The sequence below is a fragment of the Phasianus colchicus genome, chromosome 1 (assembly GCF_987193195.1).
Source record: "Phasianus colchicus chromosome 1, bPhaCol1.hap1.1, whole genome shotgun sequence".
Lineage (NCBI taxonomy): Eukaryota > Metazoa > Chordata > Aves > Galliformes > Phasianidae > Phasianus > Phasianus colchicus.
This window is the reverse complement of record NC_143436.1, coordinates 196425598-196453435: the sequence shown is the minus strand read 5'-3', so window position 1 is coordinate 196453435 and position 27838 is coordinate 196425598. Positions and strand designations below refer to the sequence as shown.

General features: G+C 52.5%; 4 protein-coding genes across 16 annotated transcripts in view; 2 read left to right on the top strand and 2 right to left on the bottom strand.

Annotated features, from left to right (window-relative positions):
* The first annotated feature begins 5 nt into the window (after nucleotides 1-5).
* On the top strand, nucleotides 6-27829 carry PAAF1 (proteasomal ATPase associated factor 1). Of its 8 annotated transcripts, none has more exons than XM_090134241.1 (17): nucleotides 6-124; nucleotides 207-247; nucleotides 1777-1880; nucleotides 2403-2492; nucleotides 6460-6558; nucleotides 7140-7290; nucleotides 9181-9375; nucleotides 9679-9770; nucleotides 10892-11007; nucleotides 11464-11546; nucleotides 11928-12010; nucleotides 15490-15650; nucleotides 24881-24969; nucleotides 25103-26478; nucleotides 26598-26825; nucleotides 26947-27221; nucleotides 27341-27829. In XM_090134241.1, exons 1-12 carry the CDS (start codon nucleotides 78-80, stop codon nucleotides 15565-15567), a joined length of 1179 nt encoding a protein of 392 aa, XP_089990367.1. In that variant the 5' UTR covers nucleotides 6-77; the 3' UTR covers nucleotides 15568-15650; nucleotides 24881-24969; nucleotides 25103-26478; nucleotides 26598-26825; nucleotides 26947-27221; nucleotides 27341-27829. The 8 variants fall into 8 exon arrangements, with proteins under 8 accessions (XP_089990367.1, XP_089990368.1, XP_089990370.1 ...); XM_090134242.1 differs by having other exon boundaries at nucleotides 24881-25248; nucleotides 25330-26478; XM_090134244.1 differs by having other exon boundaries at nucleotides 24881-26478; nucleotides 26947-27049; nucleotides 27133-27221.
* DNAJB13 (DnaJ heat shock protein family (Hsp40) member B13) lies at nucleotides 15962-20193 on the top strand. 3 transcript variants are annotated; one of them, XR_004168674.2, is made up of 9 exons: nucleotides 15962-16036; nucleotides 16170-16273; nucleotides 17443-17604; nucleotides 17964-18121; nucleotides 18271-18384; nucleotides 18887-19000; nucleotides 19216-19292; nucleotides 19712-19919; nucleotides 20049-20193. XR_004168674.2 is itself a non-coding variant. In XM_031606111.2 (9 exons), exons 1-8 carry the CDS (start codon nucleotides 15969-15971, stop codon nucleotides 19863-19865), a joined length of 951 nt encoding a protein of 316 aa, XP_031461971.2. In that variant the 5' UTR covers nucleotides 15962-15968; the 3' UTR covers nucleotides 19866-19910; nucleotides 20049-20193. The 3 variants fall into 3 exon arrangements, 1 of the variants encoding a protein (XP_031461971.2); XM_031606111.2 differs by having other exon boundaries at nucleotides 19712-19910; XR_016463515.1 differs by lacking the exon at nucleotides 15962-16036 and having other exon boundaries at nucleotides 17897-18121.
* LOC116237149 (putative mitochondrial transporter UCP3) lies at nucleotides 20195-23570 on the bottom strand. Its single transcript, XM_090134249.1, has 7 exons — nucleotides 23518-23570; nucleotides 23175-23403; nucleotides 22840-23050; nucleotides 22133-22330; nucleotides 21018-21119; nucleotides 20761-20941; nucleotides 20195-20664 (listed from the first exon to the last, which is right to left on the bottom strand). The coding sequence occupies exons 2-7, from the start codon at nucleotides 23298-23300 to the stop codon at nucleotides 20559-20561; spliced, it is 924 nt and encodes a 307-aa protein (XP_089990375.1). The 5' UTR covers nucleotides 23301-23403; nucleotides 23518-23570; the 3' UTR covers nucleotides 20195-20558.
* The window catches only part of C2CD3 (C2 domain containing 3 centriole elongation regulator), a 56378-nt gene continuing 52763 nt past the window's right edge, over nucleotides 24224-27838 (bottom strand). For all 4 annotated transcript variants that reach the window (XM_090134236.1, XM_090134238.1, XM_090134237.1 and 1 more), the window contains one exon: nucleotides 24224-25005. In XM_090134236.1, coding sequence (XP_089990362.1) covers nucleotides 24865-25005 — 141 coding nt within the window. In that variant the 3' untranslated portion in view covers nucleotides 24224-24864. The remainder of the gene's footprint in view (nucleotides 25006-27838) is intronic.

The following is a 27838-nucleotide window of genomic DNA, read 5'->3' as shown; positions in this document are numbered from 1 at the left end:
TGGATCTTCCGCTTCCGCCCCGCGTGAGGGCTGACGGGAAGGAGGAAGGCGGAAGAGGAAGGGGGTGCAGTGTCAAGATGGCGGCGACGCTGCGCATCCAGAGCGATTGGAGTCAGGCGCTGAGGTGGGAGCTGCCCCTCGGTCCCTTTCCAGCCCCAATCTCCTTCTCCCGGCCCCGCGGTCACCGCCGGTCTTTCTCTCCGCAGGAGGGATGAGGGCGAGGCCTGGTTGAGCTGCCGCAGCCCGGGTGAGCGCTGAGAGCGACTGTGGTGCGCCTAGGAGGGGTGGTGCGGCCTGAGGGGGGTTGGAGGTGGGAGCTGAAGGGTGGAATGGTGGCTCGTGTCTGGGAAGGCACTTAAGGAGAAATGACCCCGGAGGTTGAGGGGGCTGGGACCTGTTGGGAGCTGTGGGGTCGGGGATGGGGGGTTAAGGGTGGTTGTGGAGGGGATACGAGGGTAAGGAAGGTTGAGGGGGTATTGGAAAGAGCGGAGGGCGTTTTGGGAGGGGGTGTGAGTTAGGAGAGAGATTAGGATGGTTTTGGGGAAATCTGGGGGTTAGATGGAGGGAGTGAGGAGAACTTTGGAGGGGGCTTTCTAGGTTAGGAGTAAGGTGAAGGTGGTTGGGGGTTTTGGGAGATAAAGATGGTTTGGGGTGGGCTGTGAGTAGGGAGTGAGGGGAGTTTTGGGGAGAGATAAAAGAATCTAGGTTAAGAAGAGGGAATGAGAGTGGTTTGTTTTGGGGAAATGGGGTTAAGAGGGTGTGAGGATGGTTTGGTGAGGCCTTGTGGATTAGGAAGAGGTGGGTGAAGATGGTTTGGTGGGAGTTAGGAGGGGGTGAGAATGGTTTGAGGTGATGAGGGCAGTTTTGGGAGTAGTCTGGGGATAAGGACAGGGTGAGGATGGTTTGAGGAGTGGGAATAGTTTGTGGATTAGGAAGGGGGGGATGAGAATACTTTGGTGAGGAACAGTTTAAGAGACTCGTTTGGATTAAGAGAGGGTGGGAATGTTTTTGGAGGGTGCCTATGGGTTAGGAGAGGAGCGAAGATAGTTTTGGGTGGACAGTGTGGGTTAGGAGAGGGTGAAGATGCTTTGGGGGAGGTTTGTGTGTTAGAAGGAGGGAGTAGAGGTGGTTTTGCAAGAGGCACTATAGGTTAGGAAAGGATTGGAGGTTTGTGGGGGGGATGCTGTGGGTTAAGTGTGGGGGTAAGAATGGCTTGGGGGGTACCCCCGTGGGTTAGGATGGTTTGAGAGGTGCCTGTGGTTTGGGTGGATGGTGAAGATGATATGAGGGGAGACTGTGAGTTAGGATGAGTGGAGTGATGACAGTTTGGGGAAGCTCCACGAGTAAGGAGGAGAGGGTGAAGACGGTTTAGAGGAGTCATAGAATTGTGATAGAATGGCCTGGGTTACAAAGGAGCACAGTGCTCATCCAGTTCCAACCCCCTGCTATGTGCAGGTCGCCAACCAGCAGACCAGGCTGCCCAGAGCCACATCCAGTCTGGCCTTGAATGCCTGCAGGGATGGGGCATCCACAGCCTCCTTGGGCAACCTGTTCCAGTGTGTTAGGAGGTGGTGAGGGTGCTTTTTTGGGGGTGGGGGACAGAGGGCTGTGGGTTAGGAAGAGGGAATGAGAATGATTTGTTGGGGGGGGTTGTTAGGAGGGTGTGAGGATAGTTCGTAGGCACCTGCAGGTTAAGAAGAGGGTTGAAGGTAGTTTAGGGATGAACCTTGTGGGTTAAATGTGAGGAAGGTGAGCTGATGGCTGCTGTCTCTGCAGGGAAGCCCACGCTGTATGGCAGCCTGACCCGCCGTGGGCTCAGCACCGAGGGCATCCCTGACATCACTGCCTCTGAGGGCTTTGTGGTCGGCGAAGTCACCAAGGTGACAGGGCTGGGGGAAATGTGGGGTTAGTAACTGCTTTCCACAGGTGAAGGGGCCCCAGCCTTTGTGCAGCTGAAATAGTAGCTGTCATCTGGTCTCCCTCTGTGCAGTGCTCAGGTGTCTCTGGAGGTTGTAGTGAGATGTGGTCGAGCTCTTCTCCCTTGTGACAGCAGTAGGATGAGAGTGATGGCTTCCAGTTCCACTAGGAGTAGTGGGTCAGATTGAAAAGTAGGAAAAAAATCTGCTTTGAAAATGTGATGCACCGGCACGGGCTGCCCAAGATGTGGTGAAGTTACCACCCTTGGAGATGTTCCAAAGTTGTGGGGGTGTGGTGCTAAGAGACATGGGCAGTGGGGTGGGATGGGATTGGGCTTGGGGATCTTCGAGTTCTTTTCAAAGGTTGAAATTGATGTGGTAGTATTTCTCTGCTTCTCTCATCACCAGTGACTGTAAGTTGTTTGTGCCTCAGGTGTTTACAAGTGTTTCAGAAGGACTTACAGCACTTCTGTTTTTCTCCCCTAGAAAAGTATTCTCATTTCTTGTCCTCATGAGAATGTGTCCACCAAATTCTTGGCACCATACACAACTTTTTCCAGGATTCATCAGAAAAGTGTAAGTAACCTTGCTAAGTAAGAAATAGATGGGAGTGACTGAATGCTTTCATGATGCATCTGACTGCTGTGTGCCTGGTCAGGTGATAACTTTGTGTATAAATTGTTTAGTAAACCACATCAGACCTTATAAATAACAACAACAATCCTGCTTAAGCTTCACACACACAAAGAAGTCCAAGATTCTATAGATGTTTGCATGTATCTCTAAAACTAATCTGTTTTATTTCATGGCTGTTTGTGCTGTTATAGTCCTGGAGGTTCCTGAAGTTCAAATTGCCTTGTAACAGTTGTAAGAAACTGGATGCTTAACTGGGACTGGGTAATATCTGGGCCTGACTTTTTCTCTTTTGATAATAAATAAATTAGAAGATCCAAGCGATTTCCTGATTTCCCTGTATTTCCTAAGTTATTTCATATGATTTTTTTCATATTAAAGTTTTGAGGTGAGCACTGGAGTATATTTATTGTTCCCTGCAAGGGGGTGTAGTAGAGGAGTAGTTGTAGAGGAGTCTGAGGGTGACAGTTAGAAGAACCACGGGGATGTGAGAGGAATTAGGCTCGGGTTTATGAGTATGCTCTGGGAAGTCTGGCTGGCTTCCCAAGACAGAGCATGGCTGAATGCTCAGGGCTGAGCTGTGAATAGCAGAATTTGGTGTTATGGAGCTGCAGGTATTAAGTGAGTTTGAAGAAGGCATTGCTGCTGGTAGGTACGCTTTGTTTTGTTTTTCTTGTTGATCACAAAGAACTTGAATTTTCCAGTGCCACAGAGACCAGACATGGCCTTTCCTTCTTGGAACATTTCCTCTTCTAGTTAAGTCACTTTGGTTTTAGCCACTTTCTTGCAAGTGCTCTAATCTGCTCACATTCTATTCCATGGTGGATTCCACTGTGAATGAATTAGTATGCCCAAAAAAAACAGCCCACAAGACAAGAGAGGCTCTGTGCACTGAGCTCTTCATCTTTGATTAAATCTATCCCTGCTTTGCAGTGCCTGTTTGCTGTCATTTAATGAAGCTGTCTGTCTGTGATGCTTGCTATAAGACAACTGCATTGAGCTTCCATTTGCAGGGTCAATGGAGCAGCCAGGAATTGAATGTTGTGTGCATTCATCTTAATCTGGTTGGAAATTCAGAGACTACAAAAGCTCAACTTGTATTTTAAAATATATATTCATGATCTTGCCACTTACTTTAATAAGACCTGCTTGTTTTATTGAGCAATCCTCTTTCTTGTACAGTCTGAGGGTTCAAGAAGCACAGCTCCTTCCTGATACAGAGCAGCCAACCTGGACCTAAAATTTCCTTTTTGCACTGTGGAGGAAGACATACCTTGGCTTTGCTGGGCAGTGGTCTGTGCATTTGCTGAATGCTTCACCCCAATAGGGAAATGATCCAAGAAATGATGGAGTGTGCAGCCTGCACACACAGCCAGCAGCCCTAATGAGAGCCCCTGATGGCTTCCAGTGTTGTAGTACACCTGACTCATGATTTATTGAGTAAATTGTTGTGATAAACTCAGCAGAAAATGCTGGAAAGCGAAGTCTGTGTTAATGAAGCTCAACAGCAATTTAAATCAAGATGCGTTTTGACACAGGCAATTCCACATCTCTACAGCTGTTTTAAAAGGCAGAGGGGCTGTGCTGAGCCCAGGGTTGGCACAGAGGCAGCTCCTGAGGCAGAGGTGAATCACTTCTCTGAGCTCTGTGCTACTGAAGAGCTCCCAGCTGCCCTTTTTGTGTAATAAATGCAGTCAACATTCACAGCATAGCAAAATGGAAATGCAGGCAGAAGTGTTGAGTCTGCTGTCAGAGGGGTGTGATGGGTTGCAGCTGTGCTGCAGAGCTCCTCTGGCAGCAGCTGAAGTGATATCCATTAACATGTAGATGAGTTTAAAGCTCGGCTCCTGTTGCCCTGCTTACCTGCTGCTGCTTGTTCTGAGTGCTCATGCTTGCCCTTGCCTGTTTCTGTATCCCTCCTGAGCATCTGTGAGTGTCATACATCAGCGAGGTGTTTTGTTCCTGTATAACATCCTTCACAGGCTCCTTTTTGCTTAATAGAGAGCAAAATGCCACAGATTGTTGTGTTAAATTAAGCATCACCCAGGTTAACCATATGTAAATAAACGTGTTTAATTACTTTTTTAATAGCTAAGGCACTGCCTTTTCCTTCAATATCTTCTAACTCCTGTTTTAATTCCCAATCTGGCTTTATTTAAGGTGGAGGCACAAACTCTGGGTGATGCATGTGCACGATAAGGTGCCATAAGAACTGCAATCTGCATTCCTCAGTGTGACTTCTCACGGTGGATTGGTGTTTCTCATGTCTGTCGGTGGCTTTTGCCACTGCAGTCCTTTCTTTTAATCCACAGAGTGCAAATAGAATCACTTGGAAGGTTTTGAAGATAATGCAGTGTGAATCTAACAGCTTCCAATTCTTGTAAGAGAAGGCAGCATTCTTCTAGTCAGCAGTGATAGCTTTACTGCTTCGAATGCAGTGCTGGTGTTAACCCTTGCTTTAACAAAACCCAGGTATTTTTCCTGCCTTTTCTTGCTGCAGTCCATATTGGAAACCTCTATCTTGCAGTGTGCTCTTGCAGCTCAGAAAGCAAATGGGATCCTGGGCTCCATCAGAAGAGACAGGAAGGTGATTGTCCCTCTCTGCTCTGCCCTCATGAGGCCCCATCTGCAGCACTGTATCCAGGTCTGGAGCCCCCAGTACAAGAAAGACAGGGAGCTGTTGGAGAGGTTCCAGAGGAGGCCACAAAGATGATCAGACAGGCTGAGGGAGCTGGGCAGCCTGGGCTGGTATTAAATGTGGAGTTGATGGCCCTGCCTGTGGTGGGGGAGTTGGAGCTTCATGATCCTAGAGGTCTCTTCCAACCCAGGCCATTCTATGATCTCATGTGTAGTTTACCTGTTACCTTGCATCACTTCATCCACACTTCATCCAGATGCAACACGTCTATCTTTCTCAGTGGCAGCAGTAATGTCTGTCATTGTGGGAATGGTGATCCTTTTAGAAGAGTGTGAGTTTAACATCTGTTCTCTTCAAAGCTACTCAGGTGTGCTGGTGTTAATGCAGAGCATGCAGTTGTTTGTACCCTGCTGTCACAGAGCCCATTTGAGGAGACAGCCTGCTTGCATCAAATCAATTTTAGTTCAGTGTTTTGGGAAACTCTGGCTCCATAGGTATCTTAAGCAGTGTCTGCAGGCTGGGCAGTCAGGGCATGCAGTTATCTGGGGTTGTACAGAGCAGCTTAGCTCATTGCTTAACTGCATATGAGAGTTGCTAGGAAAATCCAAGTTCCTGCTTCATCTGGAGTGAGCCTAAAATCCAACCACTTTCCATGCAGCTCTCTGACTCAGCATTGCTTTTCTCCCTGCTTTGCACATCTCTGCAGTGAAACAAGCAGAGAATAACAATTTTTATGCCTGGTTAGTGACAATTAGAAGAAATCTGGGGTGCTTTGTGCCAGCTTCTGGTTCCTCATCTCATCATAGAATGGCCTGGGTTGCAAAGGAGCACAATGCTCATCCAGTTCCAACCCCCTGCTGTGTGCAGGGTTGCCAGCCAGCAGACCAGGTGCCCAGAGCCACATCCAGCCTGGCCTTGAATGCCTGCAGGGATGAGGCATCCACAGCCTCCTTAGGCAACCTGTTCATCTCATTAACCTTTCTTCATGTAAAGGCATAGTTAATAGCTCAAAACGTATTGAGAGTTTGAGGAGACAAAGTCAGTGAGCTTAAGGATGTTAAATGTTAGGGGGTCTGTTACCAAGCTGAAATCTTTAGCTGAATGTATGGGCACTTCCAGGTGTTTAAAAGAATTAAGCAATCTGTCTTGGTGAAATAATTGTGCTGGATGATGTACTTAGCACATCTCCTGTGGAGTTGTACATTCTTGAGCAGGAATTGCTATGTACAGAATCACCTAAAGCTAACACTGTGTGGTTTGTCCCACCTGCAGATTACCTGTCTGGATATTTCCAGTGGTGGAGGGCTCGGCGTGTCCACCAGCACAGATGGGACCATGAAGATCTGGCAGGCTACAAATGGAGAAATAAGAGTAAGAGCAGCAGCTTTGTTTGGTGTTGTGTTGTCTCTGACACTGCATTGTTGTTCAGCTATGACCTGGGGCAGGCTGTCTGCATGCTGTGAGCAGGCAAGTGTCTGATTCTTGATTGAAAACCTAATGGGAAGCTGTATGTTGTAGAGGTTTTTTGTTGTGTCTTTTGAAAAGCACAACTGCTCTGAAAAGAAAGAATGCTCATCAGTGTGATGAGAGCTCGAAGATGAGGAGTTACAGCTGGAGTGCTGGAGGGAACTGACAGCTCCTAGCCTTTAATAGTGCTTTATTCTGTGACAGAGAAGAGGAGGAGAAACTGCCCATGACACTTAATCTGTTGTTAGAAACAAATGTAATTCCTTTGCTATGCAGTGAGCTATTCGTATAGCAGAGTGAGGCTCAAAGACCTTTTTGCCTGCCTAGAATTCAGATAAATCTGTTCCAGGAGTGTAGACCTAGAGGATCTAAGCTTAATCCTCTGCCCATGTGGTAACACCCATCTCTCTGATGTCATAGCTCAAAAATTGCTTGGCATGAGGGTGATGACAATGGAACTAGCATGTAGTTCTTTGTTTTTCCAGAGACTATTGGAAGGCCATGTGTATGATGTGAATTGTTGCAGGTTTTTCCCATCGGGCCTTGTGGTTCTGAGTGGGGGAATGGATGCCCAGCTAAAGATCTGGTCAGCAGAAGATGCCAGCTGCGTAGTAACGTTTAAAGGTCACAAAGGAGGTACAGAGTACTTAGCCTTTAAAATGCTTAACCTGCTGTGTGTGTAATTGCATTGCACTCAAGGGCTGAAGTTCAGTCCCCAGCCTGCTGCACCTCGTGCTGTACATTTGTGTTAGATCTCAGAAGTTTTTCAGCCTCCCAGAATGTGAATAAAAAGATCAGTGGTTGCTGTGTTGAACAGCTGAAACTTTCTCTTGATGAGCTGAGGGAGGACATGATCCCTCAACCTGTGCTGATTGCCAGAGGTGGAGCGCTGGAGCTCTGATTTGCAGTAGTAGCCTTGCTGCTTGCCAGGAAGTGCCCCTGCTCATTCCCAGCTCATCATGCTTACCTTCAGTTGCTCCAGAGCCTCTTCCTTTTTTTTTTTTTTCCTTTGCCTAGAAAAGCATGCAGCAGCTTTAAGAGATGTGCAGAAGGTGAATGGGCTGTTACTGCCTTGAGGATGCCATTCTCACTTTCAGCACCATGCTCAGCAAGAGCAGCTGCAAGGATGCTTCAATGATTATTTCTTTGTAAAAGCTGGAATAAGCTTGTTCATTCTCAGATGTTCAGCTCTGCCCCTCTTGATGATCTTGCTGCTGAAAATGACAATAAATTACTTGCATAGGGGATTCCTGGTCCACCTTCTGTGGTGCTTTGAGGGCTGTTTGCTGTGATTGCTACAGACTCTTCCACTTGACACTTTATTCCCAATGGACTGCAAGGCACGGATGGTGAACCACCCAGAAAGCCTCCTGAGAGCAAGCTTTTGGGCAGAAATGTCTCCCATCCTTGGAGATCAGCAGGGTCAGGCTGGACCAGGCTCTGAGCACCTCATAGAGATGTAGGTGTCCCTGTTCACTGGGATTTGGACCACGTGGCCTTGAGAGATCCCTGCCAACTCAAATGATTCTATGGACAGAGCCTCTGTTTGACGTAATCTCTGAAAAGATTTGGTTTTCAGGACCATTCATTCAGAAGCAGTCTGAATTTATACACGATGCTTAAGCAAGTTCCTGTTTTACTCCTGTTTACCAGTTTGAATGCTTGGGTGAGCATGAGCAAGTCCAAGTGAGCTGCAGATGCAGCACAGGATGCCCAAAACACCTTCCTAAGCAAATAGCACAGCTCTGCACAGGCTCCTGTTCTCCCCATCTCACAAGGTACTTTGCTGAGGAGTGTAAGCCACACAACCACCTGCTGAAAGCCTGATTAACTTGTTTTGCACTGAATATGCTATTGTTTTCATGTGATCTAATTGCATGGCATTGAAACGGATTGACACAAATGTCCTGACTGTTCCCTTCCAGAAAAACACTGTCATGTTTTTTTTGTTTTTTTTTTTCAAATCTAGACTCTAGACTCAAAATGGAGTGGCTAGAGGGGGCATTAGCATTTGCTAAGACTGCTCTTTTGATGTTACTGCGGCTGGGTAATAGAGATACTGCTTGCCCTGTGCAGCTTTTGGGATTATCCAGAGCAGTAGTTGGCAGTGCTGTAGGAGTGCTGGGCTAGACAGCTTCCTGCCCAACTTAGAGGTTAACTTTGGAGGTAGAAACTTGGCAGGAGCTGCAGTATCAGCTGATATGTAGGAGGTCATTGCCCAGTTCTGCTCCAAGCGACAGCTCACAGGGGAGGAAAGGGGCCATAGTTTAGGGGGTTTAACCAGGTGATTTCTAGAGATCCCTTCCAACCTCAACCATTCTGTGATGTTATTGGTAGCATCCCACCCTTGTGCAGCGTGATGGCTCCCATGCTGATCTACTGGGAGCTGCTGTCTTTCACACAGACTTCTCTGGGGTCATTGCCTCGGGGCTTGTAGGTGGGTGCATGGTTGCCTTGGGAAATGTATGCTTTTCTCAGCCTTTGCCTTCTGTGCTATCTCTGAACACAGCCTTTGCTTTGATGCAGGTATTTTGGATACTGCCATTGTGGATCGGGGAAGAAATGTCCTTTCCTGCTCTAGGGATGGCACTGCACACCTCTGGGACTGTGGCAAGTCCTCCTGTCTGGGTGTCATTGCTGACTGCGGCTCTCCCATCAACGGCATCGCTGTGGGCACTGCTGATGACTCAGTGAACCTGGGCACTCCTGAAAAAGCTCCCAGTAAGGAACATTCTTAAAAGACAACCTTTATTTCCCCTTTGTTTTGTCAGCTGGTGCTGCAGGTGTAATTCAGAGAGCATGGCATGCTGCTGTATGCCTTCCCTAGGTCACCAGAATACTTCCCTGTGAAGGAGTTCAGCCTTATCTTCCAGCTTGGGTGGTTAAGACTGCAGTCTCATTAGCTACTGGCCTGCTTTGCATAAGAGGGATGTTACAGTGGGTTCAGCAGTTGTGATCCCAACCATCAGACTTCAGGACATTGTCTCCCTGTACTGCTGGAGTTAACTTTTGTCTTCCTCTCAGGTGAACGTGAGATTGGGACAGAAGGAAAAATCCTGCTGCTGGCTCGAGAAGACAAGAAGCTGCAAGGAGTTGGGCTGCAGAGCAGGCAGCCGGTAAGGAAGCTGAGACTATCAGTAGTGCTTCAAAATACCCCTCTGCAGGAGGGGATGGGAACCAGCACTGTGCACACGCACTGGTTTTGTGCTCCGAGTTCTGTGGCACTCCCATGTGAGTGCTCAGGTGCTGCTATCTATCCACCTCTCTGGTGAGCAATGCCCTTTGGATGGGATCCCAGGTTGCAGTGTTCTCCCCTGTATTTATTCACTGAAAGAGAGACTAAAGCCCAGTACGATAAAGGGATCCTTTCTCTCCTTTTTTCTAGGTAGATTTATATTTGGGGGGGGCTGAGAAGTAAGAATTGCTTGTGTGTTCCACCCAGGTATGTGGCAAACTAAACAGCAGCCAGTAGGTATCATTGAGAATGCACGAACTGAGGCTATGTCTGCAAAGCTGCTGCTTTCCCAGCAGTCCTTCCCTATAGCCTGCTCAGGGGCTGCGCAGCCATGCAGCTGGGGTGTAAAATTGCTCTTTGTTTTGAATAGCATGTAAAGGGATCTGAGGGGTTCACCAGCCCATTTTCCTCCCAACAAAAGAAAGGGAGTTGGCAGGTCTGAGGTCCTGAAGATCCTACTGGACTGTCCTGGGCTGTAGGACACAAGCTTCTGGCAGCAGATTTAATTCCTTGTGGAGAGTGAAAATTGAGTGGAGCAGATACTCACCAAAGCTGGTGAGTGGGGTGGCAAAGGCTGGGCTGGTAGTAGTTTGCAGCCCTGCAGCAACGGTTTTGGTTCTGCGAGAAGGAAGCAGTCTTCACAAACCTGCTTTGCAGATCTGGTCTTGCTGCTCCAGGGGTGTCTGAAGACAAGTCTGAGCTCAGTGTTGGTCTGCCTGTCGTGGTGTGATGGAGCTCTTCTCCAGAGTGCCCCAGGGGCACTCACTGATTGCAGTAGCCTTGCTAATTTGGCAAGGTTGATTCTAGGGCACTGTTCTCCCACACATCTTGGAGCAGAGTTGAGGGGGTTATTAACCTTCCTCTGGATTTGCAAGTTTGTGCCATGACTCCCAGAAACAACCTTACTGACTTCCTGAGTAAATTGTTTCCTATTCGTGGCTGCCCTGTGGCTGCTTTGGCACATCTGTGAGATCTGACACTTGCTGTTTTTTATATTCCCAGGTGTTCCTCTTTGATGGATCTGATGCATTCAATTGCTGCACATTCCTCTCAAGTACCTATTTCCTAGCAGGGACCCAGGATGGGAACATTTATCAGCTGGATGTGAGAAACACCAAGTGAGTGCATGCCTGGGGCTGCAAGTACTGAATGGCAATTGTGGGTGGTTGTTTTCCTCTGAGGAAGAGTCAAATCAAAGATGCTGGCAGACATTGCCTCTTCTGAAGGTGGATACAGCCCAGGCAATGGCACTGTGAGCTTTGGAGCTTCTTGCAGTCTTTTCTTTCTCTTGGGGAGCATTCAGCTTTGGCAGGAACTGCTCTGAGGTGGCTTTTAGTTGGTCTGAAGGGCAAGCTCTAAGCAAGGAGGGTGAGGACAGAGAAGCCTGGCATGGAAAAATCTGAGAAGTCTTTCATGAAGGATAAGCTCCAAACTTGTGGCTGTTTTGGTAGGGATAATCCCTATGTCTTAATGTTCTCCTTACGTGCCTCACATTCTTCTTTCAGCACTCAAACACTGGGATGGATTTTGATTTGTCCATAATGCTTTTCTTCCTGTTCCTTTTTTTTTTCCAGTGCTCCAATCCAAATAATTCACAGATCAGGAGCACCAGTGCTTTCTCTGTTCCCGTACAGAGATGGATTCATTGCCAGCCAAGGTAACTCAAGTGCTGTGTACAGATGGTAGAATTGAATGAGCAGTTTTATGCTCTTTATTCCCTCTCTTATATGCAAGCATTGCGTGTCAAAGCCACTAGAAGAGGGCTTCACCAAGTGTCCATTGCAAAAAGGTGATGTAGTGGAACCTCATTACGTAGTTGCTTTTTGCCTTGTGATTTTTCTTGTGCTCCCCCAGAACAGGGCCTGCAAGGAGCTTCTCAGTCATTAAAGCCTTTTCCCATCTCACTAATGCCCTCACAGCATGTCTCCCTTTTCTTGGGCATTTCTGCTGGGCCCACAGTGCTGTTTATAGAAAGAATGTGGCCTGTTTTTATTCATCACCCAATATTCCTTCCTTGGTGTTCTTTCTGCTTGCATAGGTGATGGAACGTGCTTTATCATTCAGCAAGACCTCGATTATGTCATTGACCTCACAGAGGCAGACTGTGACCCTGTGTACAAGGTGAGGAATACAGTGTGTTGACTAAAGTAAAGTACTTGGGGAAAGGTGATGCCAAGCAGCAGACAGCTGCATTTATCTCAGGAATTGGCTGCCCAAGATTTTCTACCTGAATAATCCTAATGTTTGGCATAAGCAAATGCTGTCAGCATCTCTCTATGGAACATGTATAGTATTATCTCCACTTTGCAGGAGTAGAACTGAAGCAGAGAAGTTGTGGAGAAGATCTGGCAGAATGTTTTTTTTTTTTTTTCTTGTAAGGAAGCTGGAATTGATCTGTGCTTGGGAGTTTATTGGGGACAAAGCAACAGTTGGAAGCGCAGTGCTGCCTGTCTTTGGCTCCTATGTGATGTGAGACCACAAAAGTACTTCAGCTGTTCTGTGTCCACACAGATGGGAGACAATGAGCTAGGATCCGAACCACACAGCACTGATGGAAGTCAGCTTAGTTTTAAGTGGTTCCCCCTCCACAGTCCTTTCCTGAGCTGATAAACACAAGTTTAGCATGCAGCATCATTCTGAGCCTGAAATTTGACCTGCGGAATTCAGGGAATCATAAAATCATTAAGGTTGGAAAAGACCTCTAAGGTTACCAACTACAGCACACCCCACCATGCCCCCTGCCCACACCCCTCAGTGCTACATCCCCACAGCTCTTGAACACCCCCAGGGATGGTGACTCCTCCACACCCTAGGCAGCCTGTGCCAGTGCATCACCACTCTTTGGAGAATGTTTCCTAATACCCAACTGCCCCCCCCAGTGGGTCAAGGCCTCACATTGCACTCTTGTCCTATCAAATTCAGCAGTACCCAAACCCATTTTCCCCTTCAGATCTATCAGAAGGCTCTTTATGTGAGCACCTGCCCACCTGTGAGATAAGAGTGAAGTCTTCAGCAAGTTCATACACTGTAGAATCATGGAATAGCTATCACTATCCAACTATAAGTTTTTCACCCAGAGGGTGGTGAGGCAGTGGAACAGGTTGCCCAAGGAGGCTGTGGATGCCCCATGCCTGCAGGCATTTAAGGCCAGGCTGGATGTGGCTCTGGGCAGCCTGGTCTGCTGGTTGGTGACCCTGCACATAGCAGGGGCTTGGCACTGGATGAGCACTGTGGCCTTTTTCAACGCAGACCATCTATGATTCTATGAATTTTCAGAGAGAAAACGTGAACTAGCCAGTGTGTCGCAGAAGAAGCAGTCTAGGAGGTTTCTGGAGTGTATGGAGGATAACTTTCTGATGCAGCTGGTGAGAGAGCCTATGGGAGGAGCTGCCCCGCTAGACCTGCTGTTCACAAACAGAGAAGGTCTGGTGGAAGATGTGGAGGTTGGGGGCTGTCTTGGACAGAGTGACCATGAGATGGTAGAGTTCTCGATTCTTGGTGGAGCCAGGAGGAAGAACAGCAAAACTGCTACCTTGGACTTCCGGAAGGCGGACTTTGAATTGTTTAGAAGACTAGTAGGGGGAGTCCCCTGGGATTCAGTCTTAGAGGGTAAAGGGGTCCAAGACAACTGGTTGCTCTTCAAGAAGGTAGTCTTACAGGTGCAGGAGCGGGCTGTCCCCCTGAGCTGCAAAATGAGCCGGCGGGGAAGGAGACCGGCGGGGATGAATAGGGAACTATTCTTGAGGCTCCGGGAGAAAAAGAGAATCTACCTCCTGTGGAAGAGGGGATGGGCAACTCAGAAAGAGTACAGAGAAGTTGTTAAGATGTGCAGGGAGAAAATCAGAAAGGTGAAAGCCCAGCTCGAACTCAACCTGGCCGCTGAGATAAAAAGAAACAAGAAACCCTTTTACAAATATATCAACAGTAAGAGGAGGACTAAGGAGAATCTCCATTCTTTACTGGATGAGGCTGGGAACGTGACTGGCGGAGGTGATAGCCGAGCCGCTTTCCATCATCTATCAGCGCTCCTTGTTGACTGGTGAAGTACCAGAAGACTGGAGGCTTGCCAATGTGACTCCCATCTATAAGAAGGGCTGTAAGGAGGACCCAGGGAACTACAGGCCTGTTAGCCTGACCTCAGTGCCAGGGAAGGTTATGGAACAGATTGTCTTGAGGGAGATCACACAGCAAGTGCGGGACAACCGGGGGATCAGCCAGCATGGGTTCATGAAGGGCAGGTCCTGCTTGACCAACCTGATCTCCTTCTATGATCTAGTGACCCGCCTGGTGGATGAAGGAAAGGCTGTTGATGTAGTCTACCTAGACTTCAGCAAGGCCTTTGACACTGTCTCCCACAGTATTCTCCTGCAGAAGCTGGCAGTCTGTGGCTTGGACAGGTACACTCTTGGCTGGGTAAGGAACTGGCTGGAGGGTCGAGCCCAGAGAGTGGTGGTCAATGGAGCTAAATCCAGCTGGCGACCGGTCACGAGTGGTGTTCCCCAGGGGTCGGTGCTGGGGCCTGTCCTTTTCAATATCTTTATTGATGACCTGGATGAGGGCATTGAGTGCACCCTCAGTAAGTTTGCAGATGACACCAAGTTGGCTGGAAGTGTCGATCTGCCTGGGGGTAGCGAGGCCCTACAGAGGGATCTGGACAGGCTGGATAGCTGGGCTGAAGCCAATGGGATGAGGTTTAATAAGACCAAATGCCGGGTCCTACACTTTGGCCACAGCAACCCCAGGCAACGCTACAGGCTTGGGGGGGAGTGGCTAGAAGACTGTGTAGAGGAAATGGACCTGGGGATGTTGGTTGACGCTTGGCTAAACATGAGCCAGCAGTGTGCCTGGGTGGCCAAGAAGGCCAATGGCATCCTGGCTTGTATCAGAAGTAGTGTGACCAGCAGGAGTAGAGAAGTAAGTGTTCCCCTGTACTCAGCTCTGGTGAGGCCGCACCTTGAGTGCTGTGTCCAGTTCTGGGCCCCTCAGTGCAAGAAAGACATTGAGGCCCTGGAGCGTGTTCAAAGAAGGGCAACAAAGCTGGTGAGGGGTCTGGAGCACAGGCCTTATGAGGAGCGGCTGAGGGAGCTGGGATTGTTCAGTCTGGAGAAGAGGAGGCTCAGGGGAGACCTTATTGCTCTCTATAACTACCTGAAGGGAGGTTGTAGTGAGCTGGGGGTCGGCCTCTTCTCCCGTATAACTGGTGATAGGACTAGAGGGAATGGTTTCAAGCCGCACCAGGGAAGATTCAGGCTGGATATTAGGAAATACTACTTCTCTGAAAGGGTGGTCAGGCGCTGGAATGGGCTGCCCAGGGAGGTGGTGGAATCCCCTTCCCTGGAGGTGTTCAAGGAACGTTTGGATGTTGTGTTGAGGGATATGGTTTAGCGAGAACCATTGGTGATAGGTGGATGGTTGGACTGGATGATCTTATAGGTCTTTTCCAACCTTAGTGATTCTGTGTCTTTTAGATGTGTGGGTGTTTCTCAGAGCAGTGGCAGAGCTGTTGGCTCCCTTCTGCTTTTCCCCACCCCTATACCATGAGAGCTGCTGTACTCCCACCCTGCTCTGTTGCTTTATTGCATTTTTTCCCCTTTTTCCAGGTCGCTCCGTGGGAGAAGCAGATCTACACGTGTTGCAGGGACGGGGTGGTGCGGCGGTACCAACTGGGCGACCTGTAGGGCTGGGGGCTGTGCACAACGTGGCCGTGTGGGCCGTGAGCTAGGGCTGCTTCCACTGCCTCTGCTGTGTGTCAGCTACTCAGGTTTGTCCATTACAGCCGATTTTTATCCGTCGTGGGGGTGACTGCTGTTGGTGGGTGGGGTTTGGGGCTTAAACCGTGGCTGTGGGCTGAAATAAAGCAGCATTCGTAGAGCGCGTGTGGAGGAAAAGCCGTCATTGATCTTACAAAGGCGCGCGAGGGTCGGCTCGGGTGCGGGAAATGGCGGCGCCGGAAGAGCGTGGCTCCCGTCGTGCCCTGCGCCGCCGGAAAAGGAAGTGCGGCCATTAGCCGGAAGTGCGGCCTGACCGCGTTGCCTTGGTGACCCCGCCCTTACTGCGTATCCATAGCGACAGAGCCGCCATGGGGCAGGATTACTACGCCGTGCTGGAGCTGAGCCCCACCGCCACGGACGCCGACATTAAGAAGGCGTGAGACGGGGATGGGGACGCGTGGGGGGAAGGGACGGCCAGCGTGAGGCTGGGCTCGGGGCAGCCGGTTGCCTCAATCCCACCACCGGGCCTGGCGGGGGCTGCAGGCCGCGCTCTGCTCCTCCCCCCGCAGGTACCGCCTGCTGGCCTTGGAGAACCACCCGCAGAAATGCAAGGAGCCGTGGGCATGGGAGCGGTTCCGGCTGCTGGCAGAAGCCTATGATGTGCTGAGTGACCGTAAGCCGTGGGGGCTGAACTGGATAGAGTGATAGAAAGGCTGGGTTGCAAAAGAGCACAATGCTCACCCAGTTCCAACCCCCTGCTGTGTGCAGGTCGCCAACCAGCAGACCAGGCTGCCCAGAGCCACATCCAGCCTGGCCTTGAATGCCTGCAGGGATGGGGCATCCACAGCCTCCTTGGGCAACCTGTTCCACTGCCTCACCACCCTCTGGCTCAAAAACTTCCTTCTCATATCCAACCTAAACCTCCCCTGTCTCAGTTTAAAACCATTCCCCCTTGTCCTATCACAATCTACCCTTGTAAACATTCATACAGTGCGGAAAGCCCTGCTCACATCCAACCCATCCTCAGTTTGAGCAGCCCTGTTTACCCCACCTCTGCCCAAGCAAAGCCTGGGGCGGGGGCTTTCCTCCATAACGAAAAGCAGGAGAAAACATAGGATCACAGAATGGGTGAAGTTAGAGGGGATGTTAAAACCCTTCCATCCCCACCCTCTGATGTGGACTGGGTGCCATCAGCCTCCCCACTCCCCCCATCCAGCTCAGGCTGCCCAAGGCGCATCCATAACCTTGTCACCTCCAGGGATGGGCACCCACAGCTCTGCAGCAGTGCTGGGGTCTCACTATCCTCTGGGAAAGCATTTCCTGTTCACATCTAACCTAAATTGCCCATCTTTTAGTTTAAAGCCATTCCCTTTTGTCCTATCACTATTAGATTGTGTGAAAAGTCCTTCTCCCTCCCATTTATCAGCTCTCTTTAGGCACTGTACGGCCTCAGTGAGGTCTCCCCGCAGCCTTCCCTTTTCTAGGCTGAACACCTCCAGCTCTCTCAGCCTGTCTCCATAGAGAGGTGCTCCATCCTCTGAGTATCCCCTTGTCCTCCTCTGGACCTACAGCCCCACATCCCTCTGAATGCTGGGAGCCCCAGGCCTGAATGCAGTGCTCCACATGGGGCCTGAGGAGGGCAGGCAGAGGGGAACAATCCACTCCCTGCCCACTGCCTCCTCTGTTGGTGCAGTCCTCATGGCCTTATGGGCTGCGAGTGCACCCTTCTGGCTCATGTCCTGCTTTTCTCCACCCGAAGCCCCACGTCCTACTCCACAGGGCTGTTCTGAGGGCGTCCTTCTCTCAATAAAATGTCTGTTTCCAATCCCTATTGTCCCCTAGCCGTAAGGAGAGGCATCTACGATAGGTTTGGTGAGGAAGGTCTCAAAGGTGGCATCCCTGTGGAGTCTGGTGGTGAGGATGCTTGGACTGCTGGTTATGTGTTCCACAACAACCCCGACAAAGTCTTCAAGGAGTTCTTTGGAGGACACAACCCCTTTGCAGGTGGGTGGATGCTCTGCTGCCATCCCTTGGGCAGCCTTTAGGGCTGTGCTCACCACCAGACCCTGAATTTCATGGTCTGTCTCAGGGCTTCTTCCTAACAGATCTCAAAGCCCCCTCAGCCCCACCCCTTGATTTGGGCTCGATGCCCCCAGCTCAGGCTGCTCAGGGCCCATCTGTGGCCTCTGGCACTTCCAGGGATTGGGCACTCACAGCTCTGGGCAGCAGTTCTGGGGTCTCACAACCCCCTGAGTGAAATATTTCCCTGTTATCTCCATCTCCTCTCTGCTGGAAGTTTTGTTCTCTCTTTCACCCTTGGACTGGGGTTTGGAGCCCTGCGTCCCCCATGCTGCCCCATGCAGAGTTCTTCACCAAGGATGGCTTGGAGGTGACCCTGCCCTTTGGAGGGCTGCGAGGAAGAGGCGTGATGAAGCAGGACCCCCCGATGGTGTGGGACCTCCACGTCTCCCTTGAAGATCTCTTCTTTGGCTGCACCAAGAAGATGAAGATCTCCCGCCGGGTAAGGGCAGTGAGGGAACTTGTGCCAGGCAGGGTAAGGACTTCTTCCCCACACCAGATCACATTGCCCAGGGTGCATCCAGCCCAGTCTGGAGCTGTTCTGACAGCAGAGGTTCCCCTGCTCTACCCTCGAGCTCATCCACCCTGCAGGTGATGAACGAAGACGGCCAAACGAGCACCATTAAGGACAAGATCCTGATCATTGACGTGCAGCCAGGGTGGAAGCAAGGCACCAGGGTCACTTTTGAGAAGGAAGGAGACCAGGTAACCAGCGTGGCCTGAAGTTCTGGGCTGGATTTCCTCAGGCACACAGCTGTGTGCTCTTTGCAGGTTTCCTGTTTCTGCCATGTCCCAGCAGTGGGAGCTCAGGGTTGTTGTTCTGCCACTGCTCCTGTGTGGACACGTGGCTGTGCTGTGCCCTTAGCACTGACCCAAGGAAGTGACAGATTCCTCTGGAGTGCAGCACGGCTGCGCTCCAGAGTGCTCAGAATCAGAAAGAAAGGAGACCCTTCTGCCTTTATCTTGGGGTCAAATTAACAGAAAGGGGTGCTTTTCTGTCTGCCCTCACATTTGCAGAACTCACTCTGGTTTCCTTTGTCTTAACAGAAGACTATGATAAAACACATTGTTGGCTTTTTTGCCCCAAATGAAGAAAATACTCTTTTCTTACAAGCCATCAACAAAGGCGCAGCTATTGGTGTCACCTTCCCCTCTACAAAACGGCGTATCCAACCATTCCCAGATCTCTTTTTTTGCCCCTTTTTAGGGCCCTAACGTCATTCCAGCCGACATCACCTTTGTTATCCAAGAGAAACCTCACCCGAGGTTTAAAAGAACCAACGACAACCTCATTTACGTGGCCAATATCCCCCTGGGAAAGGTGAGGAGCAAAGGGAGAGGATGTCCAGCTGCCATTTGCTTTCAGCCAGCAGCAGCAAAACATGCAGAGAAGGGAGGACAGTGCTGGGTTTGAGGCCTCAGCCTCTTTGGCTGTGTGGAGTTGTCCTTCTTGGCTGCCCCACTACTCACATGGTTAAGGACAGGGGTCCCTGTGTGGCCACAGCTGCAGCTTGGGATCCTGCCCTGTGTCTGCAGGCACTGATTGGCTGCACGGTGGATGTGAGGACGCTGGACGGGCGGCTGCTGAGCATCCCCATCAATGACATCGTGCAGTGAGCAGAGGGCTCAGGGTGGGAGGTGGTGCAGAGCTGCAGACGAATGAGTGCTGTGGGAGGAACCCCTGCAGGCTGCTGGCTGCTCTGCTTGGGTTCTTGGGTTGCTCCAAGAGCTCTGGGAGCAGGCTGGGGGTTCCCGACCTGCAGGCAGAGTCCCACTGTGCTCTGCTACCCTGTGGGTGCTTGGAGAGGCAAAAATGGGGAGGTGAAAGAGAGCTGGATGGTGCAGCGTTGCCTCCAGGTTAAGGAATGTAAGGACAAGAGGAGGAAAGGGCAGGGTGGGCTGGTGTTGGGTGGGAGCAAATCTGCCTTCAGAAACCTCACATGTGCACACAGGGCACTGTGTGGGGCCCCATCTCCCCCATCTGGGGACAGGAGCATCTCACCACCCTTCTCAGCCCTCTCTCGCTTTGCAGCCCCACGTACTGCAAAGTGGTGCCTGGGGAGGGGATGCCTCTGCTGAAGGACCCACGGCGTAGGGGTGACCTCCTCATCCACTTCAATGTCTGCTTCCCCAAACGCCTCACGCCCGACAAGAAGCTGCTCCTGAGGAATGCACTGCTGTCCTAGGAGCTGTCAGCCTTCTGCTTTCCTCCCAGTGAGGCTGCCAGCACTGTGAGTGAGGTAAAAATGGGGAATTTCCCCCAGTGCCAGGACCCAATCCGCCCACAGAACGCTGCTGGGGCTGCTCCCACCTCCCTGGCTCTGCTTCCCTCATGTTTGCTGCCCTCCTCCCTTCCTTGTGCACTGCAGCATTCCCTGGTTTTGGGCTGCTCCCCTCTGGCAAGATCAGAATCATTGAGGAAAAGACCACGAGGATTGTAACCCAACTGCACCTCCGGACCAGGAGAAAAACTTCACCCTCTCTTATAATAAAAATAAGGTGACGGAGCCTCAAGTCCTGCTGAGATAAACCCCATAGGGGTGATTTATTTGCGGCATCAGTGAGGAATACCCAGATTCACCACATCCCCCATCCCACACTGCTCCTTCCCACCTCTGTCCCACTGCTGCCAGGAAGTGCTGCTGTTCCCAACTGGAAAACCTCAACACCTCCTTCTTTCCTCTCCCCTCTCCGCTGTGGACACCTCCATCCTTCCCTTCTCTCCATTTCTCCTCCTGCTGGTCCCTCACAGAGCCGCCTTTGGTCCCTCTCATCCCATAGGGTTGGGGACCTTTGCTGTCTCCCTTCCCTGCTGCTTCAGCAATTAATATAATTGACTGCTGCGGCTCATCAGCGCTGATGACTGGGGCTGGGGGCCATCAGGGGGGCGCAGACCGGGCCAGCATCACCACACGCTGCAGCTGCTCATAGGAGATGAACATCACCACGTTCCAGGAGCCGAGGCGCAGGAAGGAGGGGACGAACCTGCAGTGAGAACAGCAGCGTTGGAGGGGACGTCAGCCATCCCTGGCAGCACGGGGTTGGTGAGCAGAGCGCAGCTGGTGGCATTCCACCACTCACCCCTTGTAGAGACCAGCGATGCCATCCTGCAGCAGCAGGGCCAGCAGGCAGCTCGGCACATTCCGGTACTGCCCAGGGCTGGCATTCATGTACCGCGTCTTCACCACATCCACCGGTGACGCCACCACCGTGGCGCAGAATCCGGCCCCAAAAGCAGCCACGAAGTGACAGGGGACGTTGTCTGTGGGGCAGAACGGAGGTGAAGGTTTTGGGGACTGGGATGGCACGTGGGGCTGTGCCTTCGATCCCATCCTCACCTGTCATCAGCTGCGCCCGCAGCAGCGTGTCCTTGATGAGGTCGTAGGTGACGAGCTCACCGCAGTTAATGATGGCATTGCGGGCGATGTTGGGCAGCGTCCCTGTAGGGAGGGTGGTGGTGTTGGGTTGGGGCCCGTAGCCTGCTGGGTGCCCCAGTGCCACTGTTCCTGTCCTCAGCCTTGTTCCCATCCCTTGTCCCCATTCAGGGATGAGAGATGGGGTTCATGGAATCGTTAATAATGGTGTTCATAGAATCATTTTGAAGGAATTGGGATTGTTTAGCTTGGAGAAGGCTCTGGGGAGACCTCATTTTTGCAGCCTTTCGGAAGGGAGCGGATAAACAGGAGGGGGAACGGCTGTTTATGAGGGTGGATAGTGATAGGACAAGGGGGGAATGGCTTTAAAGTGAGACAGGGGAGGTTTAGGTTGGATATGAGGAGGAAGTTTTTCAGCCACGGGGTGGTGAGGCACTGGAACAGGTTGCCCAAGGAGGCTGTGGATGCCCCATCCCTGCAGGCATTCAAGGCCAGGTTGGATGTGGTTCTGGGCAGCCTGGTCTGCTGGTTGGCGACCTGCACATAGCAGGGGGTTGGAACTGGATGAGCTTTGTGCTCTTTTGCAATCCAGCCCATTCTATCATCCTATGATTAAGGTTGGATGAGCCCTCCAAGATCCCTAAGCCAGCCCCACCTTACCCACTGACCGTGTTGCTCAGTGCCACATCCATACAGTTCTCATAGAAATTCTTCACTTTTAAGTAGGGCCCTGGCACTGATGCCCAGAGCTGTGGGTGCCCCACTCTAGCAATGCCCAAAGCCATGGATGGAGCTACGGACACCAGGGCTGTGGGAGGTGTCCCTGCCCATGGAGGGGTTGGTGCTTGGGGGAGCTTTGAGATTTCTTCCCACCCGAACTCCTCTGATGCTATGAATCCTGTTCCCATCCCATACCATTCCTCTTTTCTGTTTCATCCCTATCCTCATGCCATCCCATCTGCCTTCCTCATCACTATCTCCTCTTCCATTCCATTCCCACCTCCCATCCCATCCCATCCCATCCCATCCCATCCCATCCCATCCCATCCCATCCCATCCCATCCCATCCCATCCCCTACCTCTCCACAGCCCACGCACTCCCTCCTCCCTGGCGATGGTCCTGTAGGCATCCACGGTGCCGCTGTACCGACGGTTGCTCTCTGGCAGTGCCCCAAGAGCCTGGAACCTCACCTTGACCACGTCGGTGGGTTGGGCGCACGTCACCGCCACGGCCCCCGTGGTGCAGCCCGCCAGCAGCCGCGCCAGCAGCCCTGTGCCTGGGGAAGGCACGTGTTGGGGACCCCATCCCGTGCCATAAGTAGGGAGGGGGGTGACTCCGGAGTTTGGGGGTGTATTTTGGGGAGGGTTGTGCATCTCGGGCTGGGTTCTGCATACTTTGGATGTGTTGGTCCCCATTGAGGGAGTTGGTTCCCCATTGGGGTGGGTTGGTCCCTCATTGGAGTGGGTTATCCCTGCTGGGATGAGCTGGTTCCCTATTGGGGTAGGTTGGTGCCCATTGGGGTGGGTTGGTCCCCCACCAGGGTGGGTTATCGCTACTGGGATGATTTGTTCCTCCATTGTGGTGGGTTGGTCCCCCATTGGGATGGGTTGATCCCCACTGGGATGAGTTGGTCTCCCACTGGGGTAGGTTGGTTCCCGTTGAGATGGTTGGTCCCCCATTGAGGTGGTTGGTCCCCTGTTGGGGTGGGTTGGTGTCTATTGGGGCGGTCACACACCACGTTGGGATGCGCAACAGGGGTGGGGTCCCAGCCCCCACTGCACTCACTCTCTGCCCCTTTTGGGGTGTAGAGCTGCTTCACAGAGTCATAGAGCCCGATGCGGATGGAGGCGAAACTCATCTGCCGCTGCAGCCCGGCCACCAGCCCGCTGTAGAGGCTGCGGGGTCCCTCAGTCCTCACCATGGTGCTCAGCGTGCCCAGCACACCCCGGTACTCCACCGTGTTGGTGCTGCGTGGGATCCTCACCTCACCTTGGATCTGTGGGGTGCCCACCACGTCACCCTGCCCTCTGTGCCCCAGCTGTCCCCGCTCGGTGGCATCGCCGCGGTTGCTCCCGGCTCTGCAGGAGCTCCATCTGCCCATGGGGTTCCTGGGGCTTTACCTGCAGCCTCACTTTGGCGGTGTCCAGGGGGAAGGTGCAGAGGTCGGCGATGCAGGCGGCCGTCCCAGCGCTGAAGAACTTGACGGCGGCCGTGGGGGGCACCTCGGGGGGCTTCAGGCCCACCATGATGGCTGGGAGGGAACGCAAAGGTTGGCAGTGGGACGCCGCGTCCTATGGGGCTCCTGGCTCACGGATGGAGATGACGGTTCACTGCCGCAGCTCTGGTTGGCTTCAGACAAGCACAGAATCAAATCCTGCTCTGTTTCTCTGCATCCTTAGGGAAACTGAGGCCCGGAGCAGCCTGGTGCAGCCCGCTGACTCCTGGTGTCCCACAGAGCCTTACCCTGAGCGCTCGGCTCCGTGTCCCTGTCTCACTCCTTCCACCCACGTGGCCCCGAGTGCCAGCTCTCTGCCCCCACTTTTATAGCACCCAGAGGACATTCCAGGGGCTGCGGGGATCGGGTGACAGCACAGCCCCGTCCCCCAGTTGGCATTTGAGCTGGAGAGTGGGGCTGCTGGCAGCCGCAAGGGGTGACAGCATTCCAGTCCCTGCGCCAAAGCTTTGGGGGAGCAGCACAGGAAAATAAGATCTGGTCTGGTTGGGAGCCTGGGACAGACCCTGTGTCCCCAGCACGAGGCTGTCATTAATCCCACACAGCTGCCAGGGCTGGGTTTGTTTACCACAGGGATTTCCTGCACCTCAGCCACCACCACGCGTCCCCTGTGCTCACACAGAGCAGCGTCAGGAACCCCGAGTTCACATCCATGGGGTACAGACAACAAAACCACCGTCCTGTTTGGCAGACAGCGATGCACAAAGGCTGCAGGGATGGGAAGCAGCTCCAGGGTGGGGAGAGAACTCAACAAAAGCCCTTTTTCTGCTTTCTTAAAACTCATAGCCACGGTACCCCCAGGGCGGCATCCCCACCTTTGGGGTTACCAGCAGGACCCCCTCACCCTGCTCTGCTCCACCTGCACTGCTTGGAGGTATTCAATCCCATTAGGATGCAGTTGGAAGTGCAGGCACACAAAGCCAGGAATGGGCATCACTTTATTGAAACACAAACAGCGCTCCTACAGCAGCGCGGACATAACTTAGCGTGGTTTGCAGCATGGAGATCCGGCGTAGAAATGTACAGAAATAATTTACAATATAATTTATAATATAAAAATTCAGTACTTCTATGCAAACCCTTTTGTACACTCGTTGTACAGCATCCTTGGTCTGGATGTACAGTGAAAGGCCACGAGGAGGTGAAGGAGCTCCTCTCCCACCCCCACACACGGGCAGTGATGCAGCAGCTCTCTGCTGTCCTCCAGGATGGCAATTCGTTCATGTTCTCCATTCTTTGGGTCAAGGAGATGCCCCAAAATGGGATGTTTTACCAAAGTTGTTGTATAAAGATGAGAGAAATTGCATAAGAATGAATCTCAGTGGTTGAAGAACTGAGGAACAAGTCGGTCAATGAGTTGGCCAGTGGGGGGCTGAGTGTCACCTGGGATCTCCCCTTGCAGCAGCCCTTGCTGGGCCACCACGCTTCTGCTCCCTCCAAGTAAGCCCCAATTAGGCCAATTAAGGGCCAGAGGCCGAGCCCTGCTGCTCCCACCTCCTCTCCCTGAGGACGTGGTGTTTGTGACATGCCAAGAATCAGCTGTGCTATGGGATGCTCCAGCCACACTCTGATCCGCACTATTCCTTCTCGCAGAGCTGAGCAGAGAAGATCCTGGCGATCCTCCTGGCTTCCTCCTCTGAGAGCTCAGCTGGGACCAGGGCTGGCCTCTGCTGCGGCCGTCGGTATGGGATGGCCCCCAGTGCAGCCCTGCGGCCGCTCTGCAGAGAGAAGAAACAAAATCTCAATGTTCCAAGTGCCACTGCAGCCAAAGCTGAGCCCCAGCACCAGGCAGAGATCCAAACCCTTCATTTCCAGGGATCTCCCAGCAGACAGGCTGGGCTTCAGCTGCCTTATGGACTGCTGTGTTCAGCATGCAAAGAACCTGAGCACATTTTGCCATTTTGTTATGAAGGAACGCAGAGCAGAGCAGTGTGCTGATAACCCTCAGCCTCCACATAAAGGCAACCCTTCTGCTCCTTACGACATAAACAGGAAGAGAGAGAAGCCTGGATCTCACGGATGTATTCATCATGCTCACACAGCCTAAGTACCATCAGGCACCAACTGAACAACAACTCATTGCTTTATTACACGGACGGCGGGAGGCAGCAGCCCCATGCCAGGCAGCACCAGCCCTGCTATGGCACGGCCACGTTCCCAGGGGCAGCCAGCAGCTCCAGGAAGCAGCCTGCAGCTGGCACAGCCATGTCACAAGAGCACAACACTGGGGGGGCTGCGTTCCAGAGCCAGCTTGGTGTCACAGCAGCCCGGAATGCTGACCACAAGGGCAGTGCCAGCCAGAGATCGCCGCCCAGCACCCGAGGGAGCCAGGGCTGTGGCGGGCAGGAGCAGCCATGGGGATGGATGGGGCTGCTCCTCCTCTGCCTCACAGCCACACACGGGGACAGGGACACAGCAGGACGGCCAGACGCTCCTGGACTCACCCACAGCACAGATAAGTCGCTCCCAAGCTGGAGCCCACCTCGCTCCTGCAGGACCCTGGCAGCTCCCCAAGGACCCCTGGTCCTACCCCAACTTTTGGTGCTGCTTTGCTGAGTCTTGGCCACACTGCAGGTGCTGGCACCGGACCTGCTGATTGCAGTGGGCCTTTCCACACAGCCCTGGGGACAGCAACCCGGTGAGCAGGGCTGTGCAGGGGAGGGCAGCACAGGGAAGCAGGGCAGGAGGCTGCTCCTTTCATTCCTTCTCCACTGCCTTGCAGATGGACAGCGCAACACAAATGGCTCCGGATGACCAAATGTACTGGAGCTCAGCCCTCCAAACTGGTGCCCTACAAAAAAGATAAGTCAGATCCATACTGTAGCCTGTCATGCTCCTTCAGGACAATGGAAGCTCCCCAGGATCCTCCTGTTCATACCCCAAAACTCTTAGTCTGCTTTGCTGAGTCTTGACCCCACTGCAGGTGCTGGCACCACACCACCTGACTGCAGTGGCCGTGTCAACATGGCATTGCTGACACACTGAGCCACAAATGGACAAGGAAGCAATTTTCAGAGCAGCAACCCGGTGAGCAGGGCTGTGCAGGGGAGGGCAGCACAGGGAAGCAGGGCAGGAGGCTGCTCCTTTCATTCCTTCCCCCCTGCCTTGCAGATGGACAGCGCAACACAAATGGCTCCAGATGACACAAAACAATGGAGCTCAGACCTCCAAACTGGTGCCCTGCAATAAAGGTAAGTCACATCCATACCGTAGCCTGTCATGCTCCTACAGGACCCTGGATGATCCCCAAGGACCCCTTGTCTTACCCCATTGTTTGGAGCTGCTTTGCTGAGTCTTGGCCACACTGCAGGTGCTGGCACTGGACCTGCTGATTGCAGTGGCCCTTTCCACACAGCCCTGGGGACAGCAACCCGGTGAGCAGGGCTGTGCATGGGAGGGCAGCACAGGGAAGCAGGGCAGGAGGCTGCTCCTTTCAATCCTTCCCCCCTGCCTTGCAGATGGACAGCCCAACACAAATGGCTCCAGATGACACAAAGCCCTGGAGCTCAGCCCTCCACACTGGCGCCCTGCAAAGAAAGTAAGTCAGATCCATACTGTAGCCTGTCGTGCTCCTAAAGGACAATGGAAGCTCCTCAAGATCCTCCTGTTCTTACCCCAAACCTCGTAGTCTGCTTTGCTGAGTCCTGACCCCACTGCAGGTGCTGGCACCACACCACCTGACTGCAGTGGCCGTGTCAACGTGGCATTGCTGACACAGTGAGCCACAAATGGCCAAGGAAACCATTTTAGAGCAGCAACCCGGTGAGCAGGGCTGTGCAGGAGAGGGCAGCACAGGCAAGCAGGGCAGGAGGCTGCTCCTCTTGTACTTCCCCTCTGCCTTGCAGATGGACAGACCAACTCAAATGGCACCAGATGACCAAAACTGATGCAGCTCAGCTCACCTCCAAACTGGTGCTCATGTCCTACAAAGAAGGTAAATCAGCCCCAAACTCCAGGCTCTTGTGCTCCTAAAGGACCATGGAAGCTGCCCAGGGACCCCTTGCCCCACCTCAATGTTTGGTGCTGCTTTGCTCAGCCCTGTTCCCACTGCAGGTGCTGGCACCAGACCTGCTGATTGCAGTGGCCTTTCCACACAGCCCTGGGGACACAGGCAGCCCCACGGCCATGGAAACAGCTGGCACAGCAGCAACCCGGTGAGCAGGGCTGTGCAGGGCAGGGCAGCACAGGGAAGCAGGGCAGGAGGCTGCTCCTTTCTTCCTTCCTCCCCTTCTCACTTGCAGATGCACAGCCCAACAGCTCTCACCACCTTCACTACTGCACACATCAGCGCCTCCAGGAACCACATGGATTGTGTGAAACACAGCTCTGAAGACGAGGACGGAACAAGAGGCCAACAGGGATGGATGGGCCCAATTCAGAAACACCACAGACACCACATCCAGAAGAGAAGGAAGCACCGGAACCCAGCGCTGCTGAGGCCCGCATGGAAGTTGAGGAGCCGCGAAGACTGGCAGCCTTCCTGCCTCCACCCCCAGACGACCAGCGAGAAGCCAGAACACAATTAAAGACTAATTGAACAACTTTCCGAAT

Excerpts from the sequence above, each read along its gene's own strand:
- PAAF1 (XM_090134241.1), top strand. The coding sequence starts at position 78 with ATGGCGGCGACGCTGCGCATCCAGAGCGATTGGAGTCAGGCGCTGAG. Across the intron at positions 9,771-10,891 it reads GGCTGCAGAGCAGGCAGCCG|GTGTTCCTCTTTGATGGATC; the intron begins GTAAGGAAGCTG and ends TTATATTCCCAG. Across the intron at positions 11,008-11,463 it reads CTGGATGTGAGAAACACCAA|TGCTCCAATCCAAATAATTC; the intron begins GTGAGTGCATGC and ends TTTTTTTTCCAG.
- DNAJB13 (XM_031606111.2), top strand. The coding sequence starts at position 15,969 with ATGGGGCAGGATTACTACGCCGTGCTGGAGCTGAGCCCCACCGCCACG. Across the intron at positions 16,274-17,442 it reads CTATGATGTGCTGAGTGACC|CCGTAAGGAGAGGCATCTAC; the intron begins GTAAGCCGTGGG and ends ATTGTCCCCTAG. Across the intron at positions 17,605-17,963 it reads AGGACACAACCCCTTTGCAG|AGTTCTTCACCAAGGATGGC; the intron begins GTGGGTGGATGC and ends TGCCCCATGCAG.
- LOC116237149 (XM_090134249.1), bottom strand. The coding sequence starts at position 23,300 with ATGGTGGGCCTGAAGCCCCCCGAGGTGCCCCCCACGGCCGCCGTCAAG. Across the intron at positions 21,120-22,132 it reads AGTGCGTGGGCTGTGGAGAG|GGACGCTGCCCAACATCGCC; the intron begins GTAGGGGATGGG and ends CCCTCCCTACAG. Across the intron at positions 20,665-20,760 it reads ATCGCTGGTCTCTACAAGGG|GTTCGTCCCCTCCTTCCTGC; the intron begins GTGAGTGGTGGA and ends TTCTCACTGCAG.